Source organism: Mugil cephalus, chromosome 14 (genome assembly GCF_022458985.1).
Source record: "Mugil cephalus isolate CIBA_MC_2020 chromosome 14, CIBA_Mcephalus_1.1, whole genome shotgun sequence".
In the NCBI taxonomy this organism is placed as follows: Eukaryota; Metazoa; Chordata; class Actinopteri; order Mugiliformes; family Mugilidae; genus Mugil; species Mugil cephalus.
The window spans coordinates 7,371,898-7,385,535 of NC_061783.1; the positions used below are offsets into that span (position 1 = coordinate 7,371,898).

Here is a 13,638-nt window from a genome sequence, read left to right on the forward strand (position 1 = left end):
GAGTTCAACCCAATTCAGCTTTGTTTTGGGACGGGCTCGTGTCAGGGCAGGGCGGCTGGGTCAACTGACAGTTGGCCTTGCAGCCGGCCGGACGTAACGCTCCCATCAGGTCAAGTTTACAAGGGCCGACCAAAAACCCTGCTGGTTTATTCTAGTTTATATTTAGTGCTTATAAGCCTGAATAGACTTTTTATGAGGTGCCATAAATTTCATTTTCAAAAAAGGACAAGCGCGGAGGCTCATGTACGCCTACCCCGTGGTTTCTCCGGGCCACCACGAAGCCTTTGTGTTCGGCCTCTTTGCCATGGGAAAATATCTGAAACAAATAAGTTGCCTGGTCGGCACCCATCAGTGTAAAAACACTTCTGAGAGCTGTGGATTGTGCTGAGAGGGTGTGGTGCAGCGCTCAAGGAACTACTTGTTTACCCTCGCTGCGTCCGAAAATAAAAAAAGGAACTATTTTTTCTCCGAAATGGAAAGCAAATAAACAAGTATTCTTGAGCAGACAATGTGGGCAGGCGCGAGCAGCCTGTGGTCACGCAGCGGCATGCTGGACTTAGTGTGAGAGGGGAGGTTGATGCTTGGAGGTTTTCCCCCCGGAACACCGTCAACATTATCATCATCATCATCAATATCAATGTGTCTGCAAAGAGGAAACGTTTGAATTTATCTCAGTAGAGTCTGTTTTAACTGCCTTGTCTTTAAACTAAAAACATACAGTTTGACAAGTGCAAGGTTTCTGTGCAGATTTTTACTTATTTCACCTTTCAACAGTCTTAATGTTAATTTATCAAAGCAGATATAATCCATATCCATGAGAACTGGCAGGCAGATGAATCCTCGTCGAAAACTCTGACAATGACTTTCACAACATAGTTTAAAAAAACCATTGTGCCAGTGTAAATAAAAATACAGTTTACAGCAGATTTTGCATTAAAGCACATGCGGGTCAAATTTACCACATTGTGTGATCTGTCAGGGTGATCGTAAACCCTCCATTTGTCAAAAGTTTTAGTTTATAACTCATGTGGTAGCAAACTTTTTTTTTGCATACCAGCATTAAAATCACAAGTAATCGTTTTCAACAAGCTAAGAAAGGCGTAGGGAAACTGTTGCATTCAAGTGATGGGGCCTTGTGGATAAAAGGGCGTAATCTAACTCTGCAAATGGGCAGGTTTCAGTTCCAAAGGATGTTAAAGCGTGATTTTTCAGGCATTTTTAGATAAAAAAAAAAAAAAAAAAAGCTGGAGACAGACCATGACAGAGGAAAAGACAATTTCAAAGCCCTGTGAAGTTGAGCAACTGAAGCACTGTTGTTGAATGTTCACCAGGCCGTCATGACAGCTACACTAGAGCATAGCAGCACTTGGATAAGACAAATAAAAGGATCAAGTTTATTTATCTATCTATAGACAAGACTTTTTTTTGTTTGTTTTTTTAATGAATAACTCAATACACAGACTGCACATTATGAATCTTACTGATGTTACAGTGGGAATGGAAGTTGACTGTGTGTTGGTTAGCTTGATCTAATTGGCAAATTTGCTACTACTCTGACGCTGAGATGTCTGTAACTCAGCTACAGCCAGACTTTCTTTGTTGCCATCAATGAACATCGATGATAATTGATTCTTGATTTTTATTTTTTTTTTTAAACTTTTTTATTAGAGCAATTACTTTCTGCAATGGCTGTGTGTCACATCCATCCCATCGGGTCATCCACGGACAGCCAGGGCACGCCGTGCCTCCTCTGGAACAGATACACTTTTGGCCTGCTTTAGATTGCGGCTTTTAAAACTGCAACTACATACTGTTTGTTGAGACTTTCTGTTCCATTGCTGCGCATGAAACCACTTCAGTCACACAAACAGGGAATTGAAATTAAAGTAAAGCTGAGGGTATAATGTAATTGTTATTGTATCATAATATTTATAAAAGGTTTTTAAAAATGGCACATATTCTCCATAAAACTAGAACTGGTTTGTTTGTTTCTGGCGATTTATTTTTCAGTGTGTTCTAGATCTTCCGATAGGTGGTGGTAATGGGCCTTTGAGCACCGCCAGTCAAGCCTGGAGAAGAAGAAGAAGTAGTAGAAGAAGAACAAGAAGAAGAAGAATGTAGACGCTGATTGTTGCTAGTTGCTGTTTTTCCGCTACGGAATAGGATTTACCACAGAGCAATTATACAAGTGAGCTCGTATTATGTTTGATTTTATTTTACGGTTTGTCAGCATACTTTGTAATCTGCAGCTTGTCCTGTTACGCTGTTGTTTTAAAAAGTATCACCTAGTGCTAGCAGGCTACGCACGGAGTAAACAGGATCCGCTTGCCGTTATTTTAGGTCTGTTTGGTTTAATTTTTGCACATTTAATCCCCAGGAACTGTTGTATTTTAGAGCAGTAAATGTTTCTTACCCTCAAGGGCTATAGTTGATCGTGGCGAGCTCATTGGTTGAGTCTTTATGCGTAAACCGTGTAGAATAAATACAATCACACTACATCAGTACAACCGCCGCAAACCAATAGTAATCGAAGTCAAAACTCATGAGTAGAAAGGAAGTTTTATGTAAGTTAAATGAATATCATGTTACCCCAATTCACATGGCTCTTCTCTTCCTGGCAGAGGAACCTGGGGTGCAAACATGGAGGTGCCTTGCTACCTGCCCAAACTGCTCTTTGAGCTCAATGAGCAGCGCAAGCGGGACTTCTTCTGTGACTGCAGCATCCTCGTCGAGGGCCGCGTCTTCAAGGCCCATCGTAACGTGTTGTTTGCCGGCAGTGGCTATTTTAGGGCCCTTCTGGTACACTACCTACAGGTGAGCATACGAGTGCTTCTGTGTTTCTGACAATCAAGCAGAGCACAAAAGGTAAATGGCTTTGATTGTCATGGAACTGAACTCGCAAGTTGAATGTACTCAAACATCTCTTTTCAGGACAACGGACAGCGCTACAGCACGGCGTCACTGGACATCGTAACAGCTGACGCCTTCTCCGTCATTCTGGACTTCCTCTACTCCGGCCGCTTGGCCCTCAACAGGAGCAACGTCATTGAGGTGATGTCGGCGGCCAGCTACCTGCAGATGACTGATCTGGTGAGCTTTTGCAAAGGGTACATCAGCTCGTCCTTGGAAATATGCAGCAAGGACAAGGAGAGGAACACGGAGAAGGACAACCAGGCGCAAAAGGGAGGGACGGGTCCTGCCGATAGTGGCACGCCTGCTGCAACGACCTCCAGTGGTGCTGGGGTTACAGAGTCTCATTCACAGGTCGCCGAGGCGGATAGAGGGTCAGCTTTAGGCCCGGAGTCCGAGACCTCGGCTAGAACCCCTTTGTCCATTGCCGCCACCACCCCTCCAGCCTCAGGCAGGGACAGTGGTTACCCTTCCAGGGAGGAGTTTGCACCTGGGAGTGAAAGTCAGAAGGTACATGTGGACCAGACTAATCTCTCATCTTCCTCATCCTCTGCTTTGACTCTAGAGCTAGTGAACCCTAAGATAGAGTACGACCCCGACGAGGAGCTCATGGAGTCTCCTGACACCAAAGACCTTTCATCGTATCCTGGACCTTCCCTGCACAATGACCATCATAGCAGGCTACTCCCCACAAGTCCCTCTAATTCCAACGAACGCTCTCCCTTGGGATACAACTCCTCCTTTAATACCAGGCAGCTGATGGAGATGCTGGCCAGAGGTGAAGGCCCCAGTCCTCTGGGGGACAGAGTGGGGCAACGCTTTACACAGGGACTAGGTAGTAACACGGGAGGAAGCAGAATGGACGAGGGGTTAGGGTTTGTGGGCTCATCTATCATGGAGATCCAGTCTGATTGGCTTGGAGAGGACACAGGTAATTGGCGGGAGTTAACTAACCCCGTACAAATGGGTCACGGTGACATTCATTTCCCTGCTGACTTAGAAAATGCCTATATTACGCATCTACTTTCCATTCAGTGAAATTCGCAGTAAAATGAGGTAGACGCTGACTACTGGCCTCTTTCTCCCCCTGCAGGCGATGGCTTGGTAGTGCCAGTGAAACTCCACAAGTGCCCGTTCTGTCCTTACACGGCCAAGCAGAAGGGGATCATGAAGAGACACATACGTTGCCACACAGGCGAGAGGCCCTTCCCCTGTCCCATGTGCGGCAAGAGGTTCACACGACAGGAGCACCTTCGTAGCCACGCCCTAAGTGTAAGAGGAACCTAGTTTTGATTGTATTATGTTGTTTAATTTATTGGAAATTAATGACACATTTTTGCCTCTATATCCTCTCTATTATTTAACCATCCAATGTTTAATGGTATACATATATGATATATATATATATATATTGCTTCATATTTAATGACTTGATGTGTTATTGTTCTTGATGATAATTTTCATACCAAATGTTATAGATAACAAGAATAACAATACAAATTCTGCTGTGCTATTTTAAAGCTCAGTATTTTTTCAGTGGTTGGCAGAATCATTTTTGATGAGAGACAGGCGGTTAAACAGACATATTTTAGTATAAAAGTCTGTATTTTGAAAAACAAATGTCAAATAACACAGATAAATTGAGTAAATAACGTTATTATTATTATACGATATTTATACCGTATTTTTTTCCCCTTTAGAAAAACAATTTCAGAGGTTGACCACCCATTTTTGTCACTCTGAACCATGTATTCTAATTCTAACCATCCAGAATTAAACCCCTCTCATGACTGTTGTGATGTTCAGTTTATGTTTCAGTGAGCGTCAGAGCACTGGTAATCCAGGTGGATGCTCATTGTGGAGGATGTAGTTTGTGGTGCTGTTAAACTGAGTTGAATGAAATGCTAAACGTGTTTCTGTTATTTAGCCAAGCCGGCAGACAACAGTTGGGCTGTCAAAAGAGTAGAAAGACATAAAGACATACAATACAGTTCAACAGCACTACAAACCACAGCCAGTTATTTTAAACAGAGTTGATAACATAACCTTTAAAAAGCTAAGAATTAGTGCAAGACTGCTACATTTGAATGCAGTCATTTTCTTTTGTGCACCTAGTGAACTTGCAACTGAGTGTAAATTGTTATTGTTATTTTTCTATTCTGTGAATGAATTCCTTCATCTCCTTTTTATGTCCGATTGTTCTTTTGATGTTTATAATGGAAAACCATATCGATGCCCAGTATTACACGAGGCAGAGTTTTTCCAAATATCCTCAAACATGTCTGGAATGGATTTTAACGCTGCGGTGCTGGATGGCATTGTTGCAGATTACAGATTGATTGCGACATGTTGACTTGCTTACAAAAAACTGTACAGGCCGTAATACATCAGGAAGACAAAATGGCTGGCTCAAGACCACTTAAGTCAGTAATTGCCAGCGGTTGGCTGTAAACAGTAATTAGCATATCCTTCTTTAATCGAATGCCGTTTCAGTTCTTTTTCCCCGTTGTGTTTTTTGTGCAGAAAATAAGTCGGTAGCGAAACTCCTGTCTCCTACGTTGTTGTTCTTTAATATTCTAAATGTGGGTGCTGCCAAACATTTACGTGTTCACTCTGCTGACGGCCCACAGGTCCACAGACAGTGCTGGCCAGTGTCGTGTAAGAGCTGCAGGCGAACGTTCACTGGGCCGAGCGTGTCGCCGGGGCTCAGGCGTTTTGGCATCTGCGACGGCTGCAGCTGCGTGACGACCACTCACGACGACTCAGCTCCCGTCCACCCCTCCGGCCAAGCGGAGCCAATGGAACGTGCGGACGGAGGCGCAGACTGGTCCAGTTTTATGGACGATGTGGATGAGGTGGAGGTTGGCAGAGTGGAGGACTTAGTGGAGAAACAGATGCTTGAAAGACAGCTAGCTGCCTGTACTGATGTAAGTCACACACTGTGAGTTTATATTTAAATTTCTAATTTATAGTCCCACACCATGGAATACCTTGGACTTTTTAGATCATCGTGTCTCTCTTGGTAAACTTCCAGAAATGGAAAGAAATGGTAAAGAAAGCCACTGGGTTGTAACAAAGTGAAAGGGACTTTACAACAGCAGGTGGCTGAAATGATGTTTCAGGGAGCAGTCACAGTTTGCAGGCTCAAACACTCGCAGTGGCAGCCACAGTTGGTCGAGACTTGATTAAAAGATGTTACATGCAGTATTGTCATTTTTGCAGCTACTCAGAACAAAAACGTCACTTTCAAGCTAAGTTTTGAATATGAGCATGTGTTCCTAATTGTATGAAAGGTATTATATTTTTTGTATTTATTGTGGCGTATGCCAATAATGCAATGCTGATTATAATTTCGCAAGTTTTCTGTTACTGCATAAAAACGGGCTCAACCAGATTTTACCATTAAAGACATCGTTTTAAATTATTATTAAATATAAAATGGTATTCCATTAAATCATTCATGAGATGTTTTCAAAGCACTGTATAAATGCGCAGTTTCCTTTCTCAAATTACTGTTTCAGTAGAACTTGCTTTAGTATTTCTGTCTCTGTATTCTTTTTGTCTCTTCTTCCAGACTCAGAGCATGATGTTGACGTCAGGGCTCAGTGTGGGTCAGACCACGCGTTGCGTGTTATATTTATGGTGGGAAAATATTCCTGTAATTTGTGTCTGGATTTGTTGTCCAGTTGCAGGATATATTTTGAGATATCCGATGCCTTGAAGGTGGTATTGTTTGATGAGTAAGAATCGGTGCCTACAAGTATTGCGCAGGACTGTTTTGATGGCGTCTTTGACGCACACAAACCCAGTACGTCCTGGTTGTGATTTTCCATCACTCATGTTAGCACTACAGAAAATGACCTGGAACTGGTAGTTGAAAAGAGTGAGAATCATTGTCATTGCAATAAATGTCCTTTTTTACAATCTGAAATGATGGTTATTCACCGGTTATCTTAATTTTGCTGATTTTCCTCATGTCCAAATCATCGTCCGTTTGATCCAAATGCGGCCTCTGGCGCCCTCTAGTGGTAGAATTTGAGGTTATGCAGAAAAGCTTTGGATACACATTTTTGCTTGTGGTCCCAGGATCCTGTTGAATATTTCTGCCCAGGTATCATTTCCTGCTGTGAGTATGTTAGTAGCTTACCATAACAATATCAGTGTTTTTTTGTTTTGTTTTTTTACTGACTACATCAAGTTTGCTTAGCCACACCATCACCTGCAGTGTGTTCCATGTATATGATTGCTTTCAGCTGAAAGGTGGTACTCCGAGAATAATAATGGGAATACAATAATGTTATATTTATTACTCTGCATAAAATAGTGTCACAAGTAAAACAAAGCAATTTTCATTTACTTGCAAACAAGTAGATACACTAGATACAAATCCTTTGGTCCAAATCAGAAGAGTTATCAAGGCTCATCTTCCCATATATTTCACCAACTGAATTATTCAATTATCATTTTTAACTCCATATGAAAAAAACTAAACTTACTAATTACAGTTTGTGTGGTTTGTGTGTTACGGTCCTGCACAAAACCATCACACAGTTCAGTGGCCACATCTCTTACAATGGTTCACAGCCATGACCGGGGGTTAAAATGTAGGAATGCATTCCTTTTTATTAGTGTACCAAATGCTTTGGGAAACGAGTGGAAACGGAAAATTACAACTGTCACGGTGGGGAATTAAATGATGAAATGCCACTTGATTGTTTAAATGAACTGTTCTCCGTCATGTGTTGAAGTTCCATTAAATAATAATAATGAAAAAAAAAAAAAAAAAAAAAGATGCGTGCGGGGCGGGAACACATCCGGGCATTTGGACTGTACTTGATCTGAACTGTGCTCGGGCAGAGACTGGTGACGTCTCCGATGAAGTCCACCAGAACAGACCAGAACGAACGCGAGCAGAACAGCCGGCTTGTTTTTATTTTATTGTGGGGGGTGGCAGACACGAGACGCTGCGGCGTGTCCACGAGCCTTTCTCCGGGGAGGAAAACATGGGGAAGTCGCGAGATTTGAGCGAGTTCGAGCGGGGCATGATAGTGGGAGCCCGCAGCGCCGGGTGCAGCATCTCGCAGACCGTGAACATGTTAGGATTTTCAAAGACGGCGGTGTCTCGAGTTTTCAGGGAATGGTGCGAGAAACAGAAAACGTCCAGTCGACGGGAGCTGAGCGGGAGAAAGCGCCTCGTCGACGAGGCCGGCGAGAAGATGCTGGAGAGGATAATGGAGGCGAACAACCAGGCTACGGATGTGCAGATCCAGGCCATGTACAACAGCAGCGGACCGGAGAAGCCCATCTCGCTCAGAACCACCCAGCGGACCCTCAAGAGGCTGGGCTACAGCCGCAAGATGCAGCGGCAGGACGTGCTGGTCGCGGCTGGGCTGCAGGCTTTAGCCGTGTACTCATGTCCACAGCAGCTGGAGACTCCCACTGACTCTGCGTGCGGGAAACAAACTGACCTCAAGAACGAGTCTCCCACGGATACCACTAGCAGTAACGAGAATGACAAAAAGGATGTAGAAGCAGTAACCTAATTTTTTTTTTCAACATGGCGGCTCCACTCCCAAGATGGCGAACTGTGCAGAAGTTCTTTTTTTTATATATATTTTTTATTTAAGCACTACATTGTCTTGCAAAAGAAAAAAAAAACGTAGGGAGCACCTCAGCCAGGAAAATGACTACGAAAACGGAAGAAGACAGAGTGACAGCACAGACAACAATACAAAAGAAAATACGTTTAAACAAGCAACTAAAAAAAAAGTGACAGCACTCCATGTTCAAATAAAGCTTATAAGAGCAACGAACGGGACATTAAAGGAGTGGACTGGCTTTTCTTTCCCACACTTTTAGCTATGAAAAATGAACAGCAAAATTGATTGTGAATAAATACATTGAAGGTGGGGGTGAGACCTACCACTTACACCTGCCTACATATGTTGTGCTGAAATCCAGTTTCTCAATGAGTATGAGAAACACACCGTTTGGGGAAGAAAAAAATAAAGTGGTTTATAGTTTCAACTTTTACAGAAGAAAAGGTGCATGCATTCACTTCATAACCAAATGTTTTGTGGAAGACATCATTAGTGGTATATTTAAATATTATTTTATCTCCAGGTCAACAGAATATTTAAGAAACAAAGGAAAAGATTTCATTGTCAAGGTGTTTACTGCGGCACCAGTGTAGTATGTCATTTTGGTTCAAAAACAAGCTCACGTTTCTGTTACAGTATTGATCTAAAGACTTGTGTTATGTGGTGGTGATATTCCAAGGAAAAGGCATTTTACCATAAATATTTTACCAAAAAGCAATGCTTAATTGGTGACGTGAAAAAGCTCTAGTTGTTAAACTGTTAGGAATATGGTGGCATATACTCTCACTTACCAAAAAAAAAAGAAAGAAAAGAAAAAGACTTGTGAAACTGAATGCATTGCGGTCTAAATAATGGAATCAAGTTTCTATACCACAACACGGTTTAATAGGACTACAAACTTCAACTACGAAAATGAAAACACGCAGTTTAGTAGATTAGAGATTTAGTGCGGAGAGATATTATATACACAATTTACATTGTCGCGGCACGTTCAATGTGTGGCTCGGTAGTAGCTCCGGACGTGCACCGGGTCATGCACAACTGTGATTGGTCCGAAACTAATTCTCTTGTTCACGTGTCTCAGCGGCCGGAGAAGCACATAAAGTTCGCCTTCGTTCGGGTTTATACACGCCATCTATTCGGATGTCTAATCTATTTTATGTGCTGCAGTGATTTTAGTGAAACGAACTGTTAATCCACATTTATTATCTTCTTCTATCAATTCCAAATGAACCGCTAGGTGCCACTCGCCATTGTATGAAATGCGAGTGCAGCTCACATCTGGACAGTCGCCGCCTAGTGTTTCGGTTGTGTAATTACAGAACAATACTTGCAGACCAGTGTACTGGTATGCTCTCCACGGCTAAGTCAATGTGCTGCAACCACCTGATTGAAATTCAGTTACTCTAAGCATAGGTCCTGTGTAAACCATTTTTTTTTCTCCATGCTGCTTGTAATCTGGGAGTAAAACTTAACTAGTAATTAAAATATTGTTTTGTTCTGAGTAAAGCAAGGTATTTTCTCCTTTACTCCCTTTTCACTGATATAATGGCTGCATTATCAATAATGCATACCATGGGCAGCCAGACATTGCAGCATTTTAGGGCAATTAATGTCAGACCTGAAGATTTAGAGACAATACTAATTCCATCAGTTGCTATTGAAACTATATACTCTTATCGATTCATACCCCTATGTTCTTTATCAGCCAACCACATGATGGTCATCAATAAGAGCATGTCTGTCCTGCAGATAAGCTTTGGGTCCCCGTTTCCGCTTCTAGCTTTTGCCAGAGACCGGCGATTTTTTTTATTGGTCCTCTTTGCATAAGTTCTCCCACAAGATGATTTTCATATATATTTTTTTTTTATCTTTTTTTTTTGAAACTTCATTTATGTTTGGGCTGTTCACTGGTGTGCTGTCTTACTGTGCGCATGTCTTGAGTTCACTTCTGGGATGGTTCTTGATTTCCTTGTCGTTCCATCTGGACAAGGAGGATCCACAGAGGTCCCTCCCCTCAAACCATAGCACCCAAAGACCCCCACTAACGACATCCTGTTGCCAGACACCACAGGACACCCTCAGAAGGTCCATGTCCATTCTCTGATGAGATATAACTTTTGGAGGCACAAGGGAGACCTACACAGGATTAGGAAGGTGGTCATAATGTTATGCCTGATCATTGTATGTGCCTTATTTACGAAACATTCAGTTGGTTGGATAAATTCCCTATTGTGCGATAACCTATATTTTTACTGAGATGTCCAATAAGTCATATTTACTTTGTTATCACATCTCCTCTCCTACCGCTTATCCTCACTAGCGTCGTGGGAGTTGCTGGAGCCTATCCCAGCCGTCATCACGCAAGAGGCAGAGTTTTCTTGTCATATATTGTGCATATTTCTTTATATATTTATTGGACTCTGGACTCACCATGTGCAATAATTTCCCCCAATCGGAACTGTTACACTTTAAGTAGGAACTGCTGTAACAAAGAGTACTTTCGCCCTGAGGTCTATAAAGTAATTGTGATTCTGATTCCTTTTGTATTCAGCACCACGTGTGCGCAACAGTATCAAGTACACATGAAATAATTTGATACATGTGGGATTCATTCATTCTGTGTCAATTATTCAAATACTTTGAATGACTTGACTATAATATAGCATTTTTTTTTTTTTTTTTTTTTTTATAAAAGAAAATCTTCTGGAGGGACCTAAACCAACGGAGGAGGGCGCCAATACGCGCGTTTAATGAACTGATTTAATGAGACAAAAACCATAGAAGAAGAACGGCTACTGTCCTTTTTCATCAGTTACCGATGGTTTTGTTTGGGTCAGTGTTTCAGCGTTCAGGAGCTCCTCTCTCTGTGGCATCCTGAACCGGGACTCATGGGGAAGTCGCAAGATTTAAGCGAGTTTGAGCGGGGCATGATAGTGGGAGCCCGCAGCTCCGGCCTCAGCGTGTCACAGGCGGCGAGCCGGCTGGGTTTGTCGAGGACGGCGGTGTCTCGAGTTTTCAAGGAATGGTGCGACAAGGAGAAAACGTCCAGTCAGCGGGAGCTGTGTGGAAGAAAGCGCCTCGTCGACGAGGCCGGCGAGCGGACGCTGGAGAGGATAATGGAGGCGAACAACAAGGCCACGACTTCGCAGATCCAGGCCATGTACAACAGCAGCGGACCGGAGAAGCCTATCTCGCTCAGGACCACCCGGAGGACCCTGAAGAGGCTGGGCTACAGCCGGGAGTTACAGGAGATACACGAGACACAGGGGACTCAGGATGTGCTGGACGCAGCTGGACTGGAGGCTTTAGCTGTGTAGTCTTCACGTCCACAGCAGCTGGACAGTCCCACTGACCCTTTGTGCGAGAAATAAACTGACATTGAGACCGAGTGTCCCATTGAGACAGTAACTTGAATGACAAAAAAAAAAAAAATGAAAGAAGAAGAAGCAGAAACGACTTAGTTTCTTTTCCAATATGGCGTCAATTTAATCCGAAGGAATTTCTCAAATGGCATTAATAGACTTAATTTAACACTTTGTTTCACTTTTATTTGTATGTTAAATTGTCCAGACGTTGTCTAGAAGGGAGTCTGTTGTTCCTTTGAAACGCCGTTTGATTTATCTGTTATTCAAAGGAAACGTCTGCCAGTGTAGTTGCCTCCTAAACAATTAAAGGAAGCCTGTGTCCAGATGTCGGATACTTTTCTCAGTCTTGCCTTCAATATGGCGATTGTTGTGTGAAGAGCTAGGATATGGAGAATACTTTAATAAATCTTACTGGACTAAATGTGAACAAGAAAGACGGCATACACAAGTGTGGAGGACTGGAGTTCAAGAGGTCGCCGTTAAGACTTGAATTAACTTAACTTCATTAGTCTTTTCTGATTGGATAAATGTGTAGAATTAAATCTGTGATTCACATTCAGGAGAAGTAATTTCCCTAACGTGCTACATGCCAAAGTCCTTTGAAAACCACCAAAGAACGCTAAAAAGAGGAAAGAGTCAGGCTCAGGTTAAAATGACAACATATTTCTTGCAAAACAACCGTTAAATTAGGCAAATTGAAGTTTGAGCACTGTGTATCAAACTGGACATGAGTGTTTTGTTTTTTTGTTTTTTTCTAAACTGTTTTTGTGTGCACATATGTCAGACTGCATCCTGATGGCTGTTGGCATCAAGGAGTGAAATTAGTATGGGGTGGGAGTGTCTGGTCTTGGTGGGTGGTTAATGTCTAAGTAGCATCCATGCGAATGCCAGGTCCAAAAGTTTCCCAGCAGAACGTTAAATTGTCACAAGATGCTCAATGATATTTACTTCTACTGTTGGCAGTGTTATTGTTATGGCTAATCAGTGCATGATGCAGGGTTGTGTCCATAAATCTGAAATGTGGATGTTGTGACTAACCCTGTCCTGCAGAGGGCAGTAATATGCCTGGCAGCGTTTACTGTGCCTCGAGTTAACTTCTGGGATGGTTCTTGATTGTCGTTGATCCAGTCAATACCATCTAATCACATGCTTATTGAAGAATGCCAAGAGCTGTGGTCTTTGCTAACTCCAGACATGGTTAGGCCATGATAAGGAAAAAGAAATATATAATATATATGTATATATATATATACACACACACACACACACTTTTAATAAAAAGAAAAAAAGTTGTGATTGCTGCAATATTTGACTCTTCACGCCACCATTTCGACATGCCCCCTAAGGCATCCTTTAAAGCAGGGGTCTTGAACCTTTTTCAGACCGAGGACCCCCAAACTGATGGAGCGATTAAGTGGGGACCACCTACCTATTATATGTGCTCTGTATTAAATTTGGCCTAGTGCTATTTAGAAATACACATTATTATTTTGACTATCATTTTGCATTCAGTAATAAGCCATTCCTTATCCCTCCACTAAAATATGTATACATTCATGTTAATGTGTATTTAAGGAAATTTAAATTTGTGGGGGAAAATTACTTTGCGGACCCTCCAGGGGTCACGGACCCCTGTTGAAGACCTATGCTTTAAATCTTAGCGACTGGCTGAGAACCAGTAGTTTAAAGTGACTTACAGACAATACAATACTTCTGCTTCTGTGTGAATCTTGCAAGGTTATTAACTTTTCCTTTCAGTG

General features: G+C 42.3%; 2 protein-coding genes across 2 annotated transcripts; both read left to right on the top strand.

The window, feature by feature from the left end:
• Positions 1-2,058: 2,058 nt before the first annotated feature.
• zbtb8b (zinc finger and BTB domain containing 8B) lies at positions 2,059-6,841 on the top strand. The gene is made up of 5 exons (XM_047605917.1): positions 2,059-2,188; positions 2,622-2,814; positions 2,932-3,841; positions 4,004-4,182; positions 5,541-6,841. The coding sequence occupies exons 2-5, from the start codon at positions 2,641-2,643 to the stop codon at positions 5,853-5,855; spliced, it is 1,578 nt and encodes a 525-aa protein (XP_047461873.1). The 5' UTR covers positions 2,059-2,188; positions 2,622-2,640; the 3' UTR covers positions 5,856-6,841.
• A 154-nt stretch (positions 6,842-6,995) lies between these two features.
• On the top strand, positions 6,996-9,321 carry LOC125020531. The gene has a single exon (XM_047605919.1). It carries the CDS (start codon positions 7,677-7,679, stop codon positions 8,451-8,453), a length of 777 nt encoding a protein of 258 aa, XP_047461875.1. The 5' UTR covers positions 6,996-7,676; the 3' UTR covers positions 8,454-9,321.
• Positions 9,322-13,638: the final 4,317 nt, after the last annotated feature.

Excerpts from the sequence above, each read along its gene's own strand:
- zbtb8b (XM_047605917.1), top strand. The coding sequence starts at position 2,641 with ATGGAGGTGCCTTGCTACCTGCCCAAACTGCTCTTTGAGCTCAATGAG. Across the intron at positions 2,815-2,931 it reads TTCTGGTACACTACCTACAG|GACAACGGACAGCGCTACAG; the intron begins GTGAGCATACGA and ends ATCTCTTTTCAG. Across the intron at positions 3,842-4,003 it reads TTGGCTTGGAGAGGACACAG|GCGATGGCTTGGTAGTGCCA; the intron begins GTAATTGGCGGG and ends CTCCCCCTGCAG.
- LOC125020531 (XM_047605919.1), top strand. The coding sequence starts at position 7,677 with ATGAAAAAAAAAAAAAAAAAAAAAGATGCGTGCGGGGCGGGAACACAT.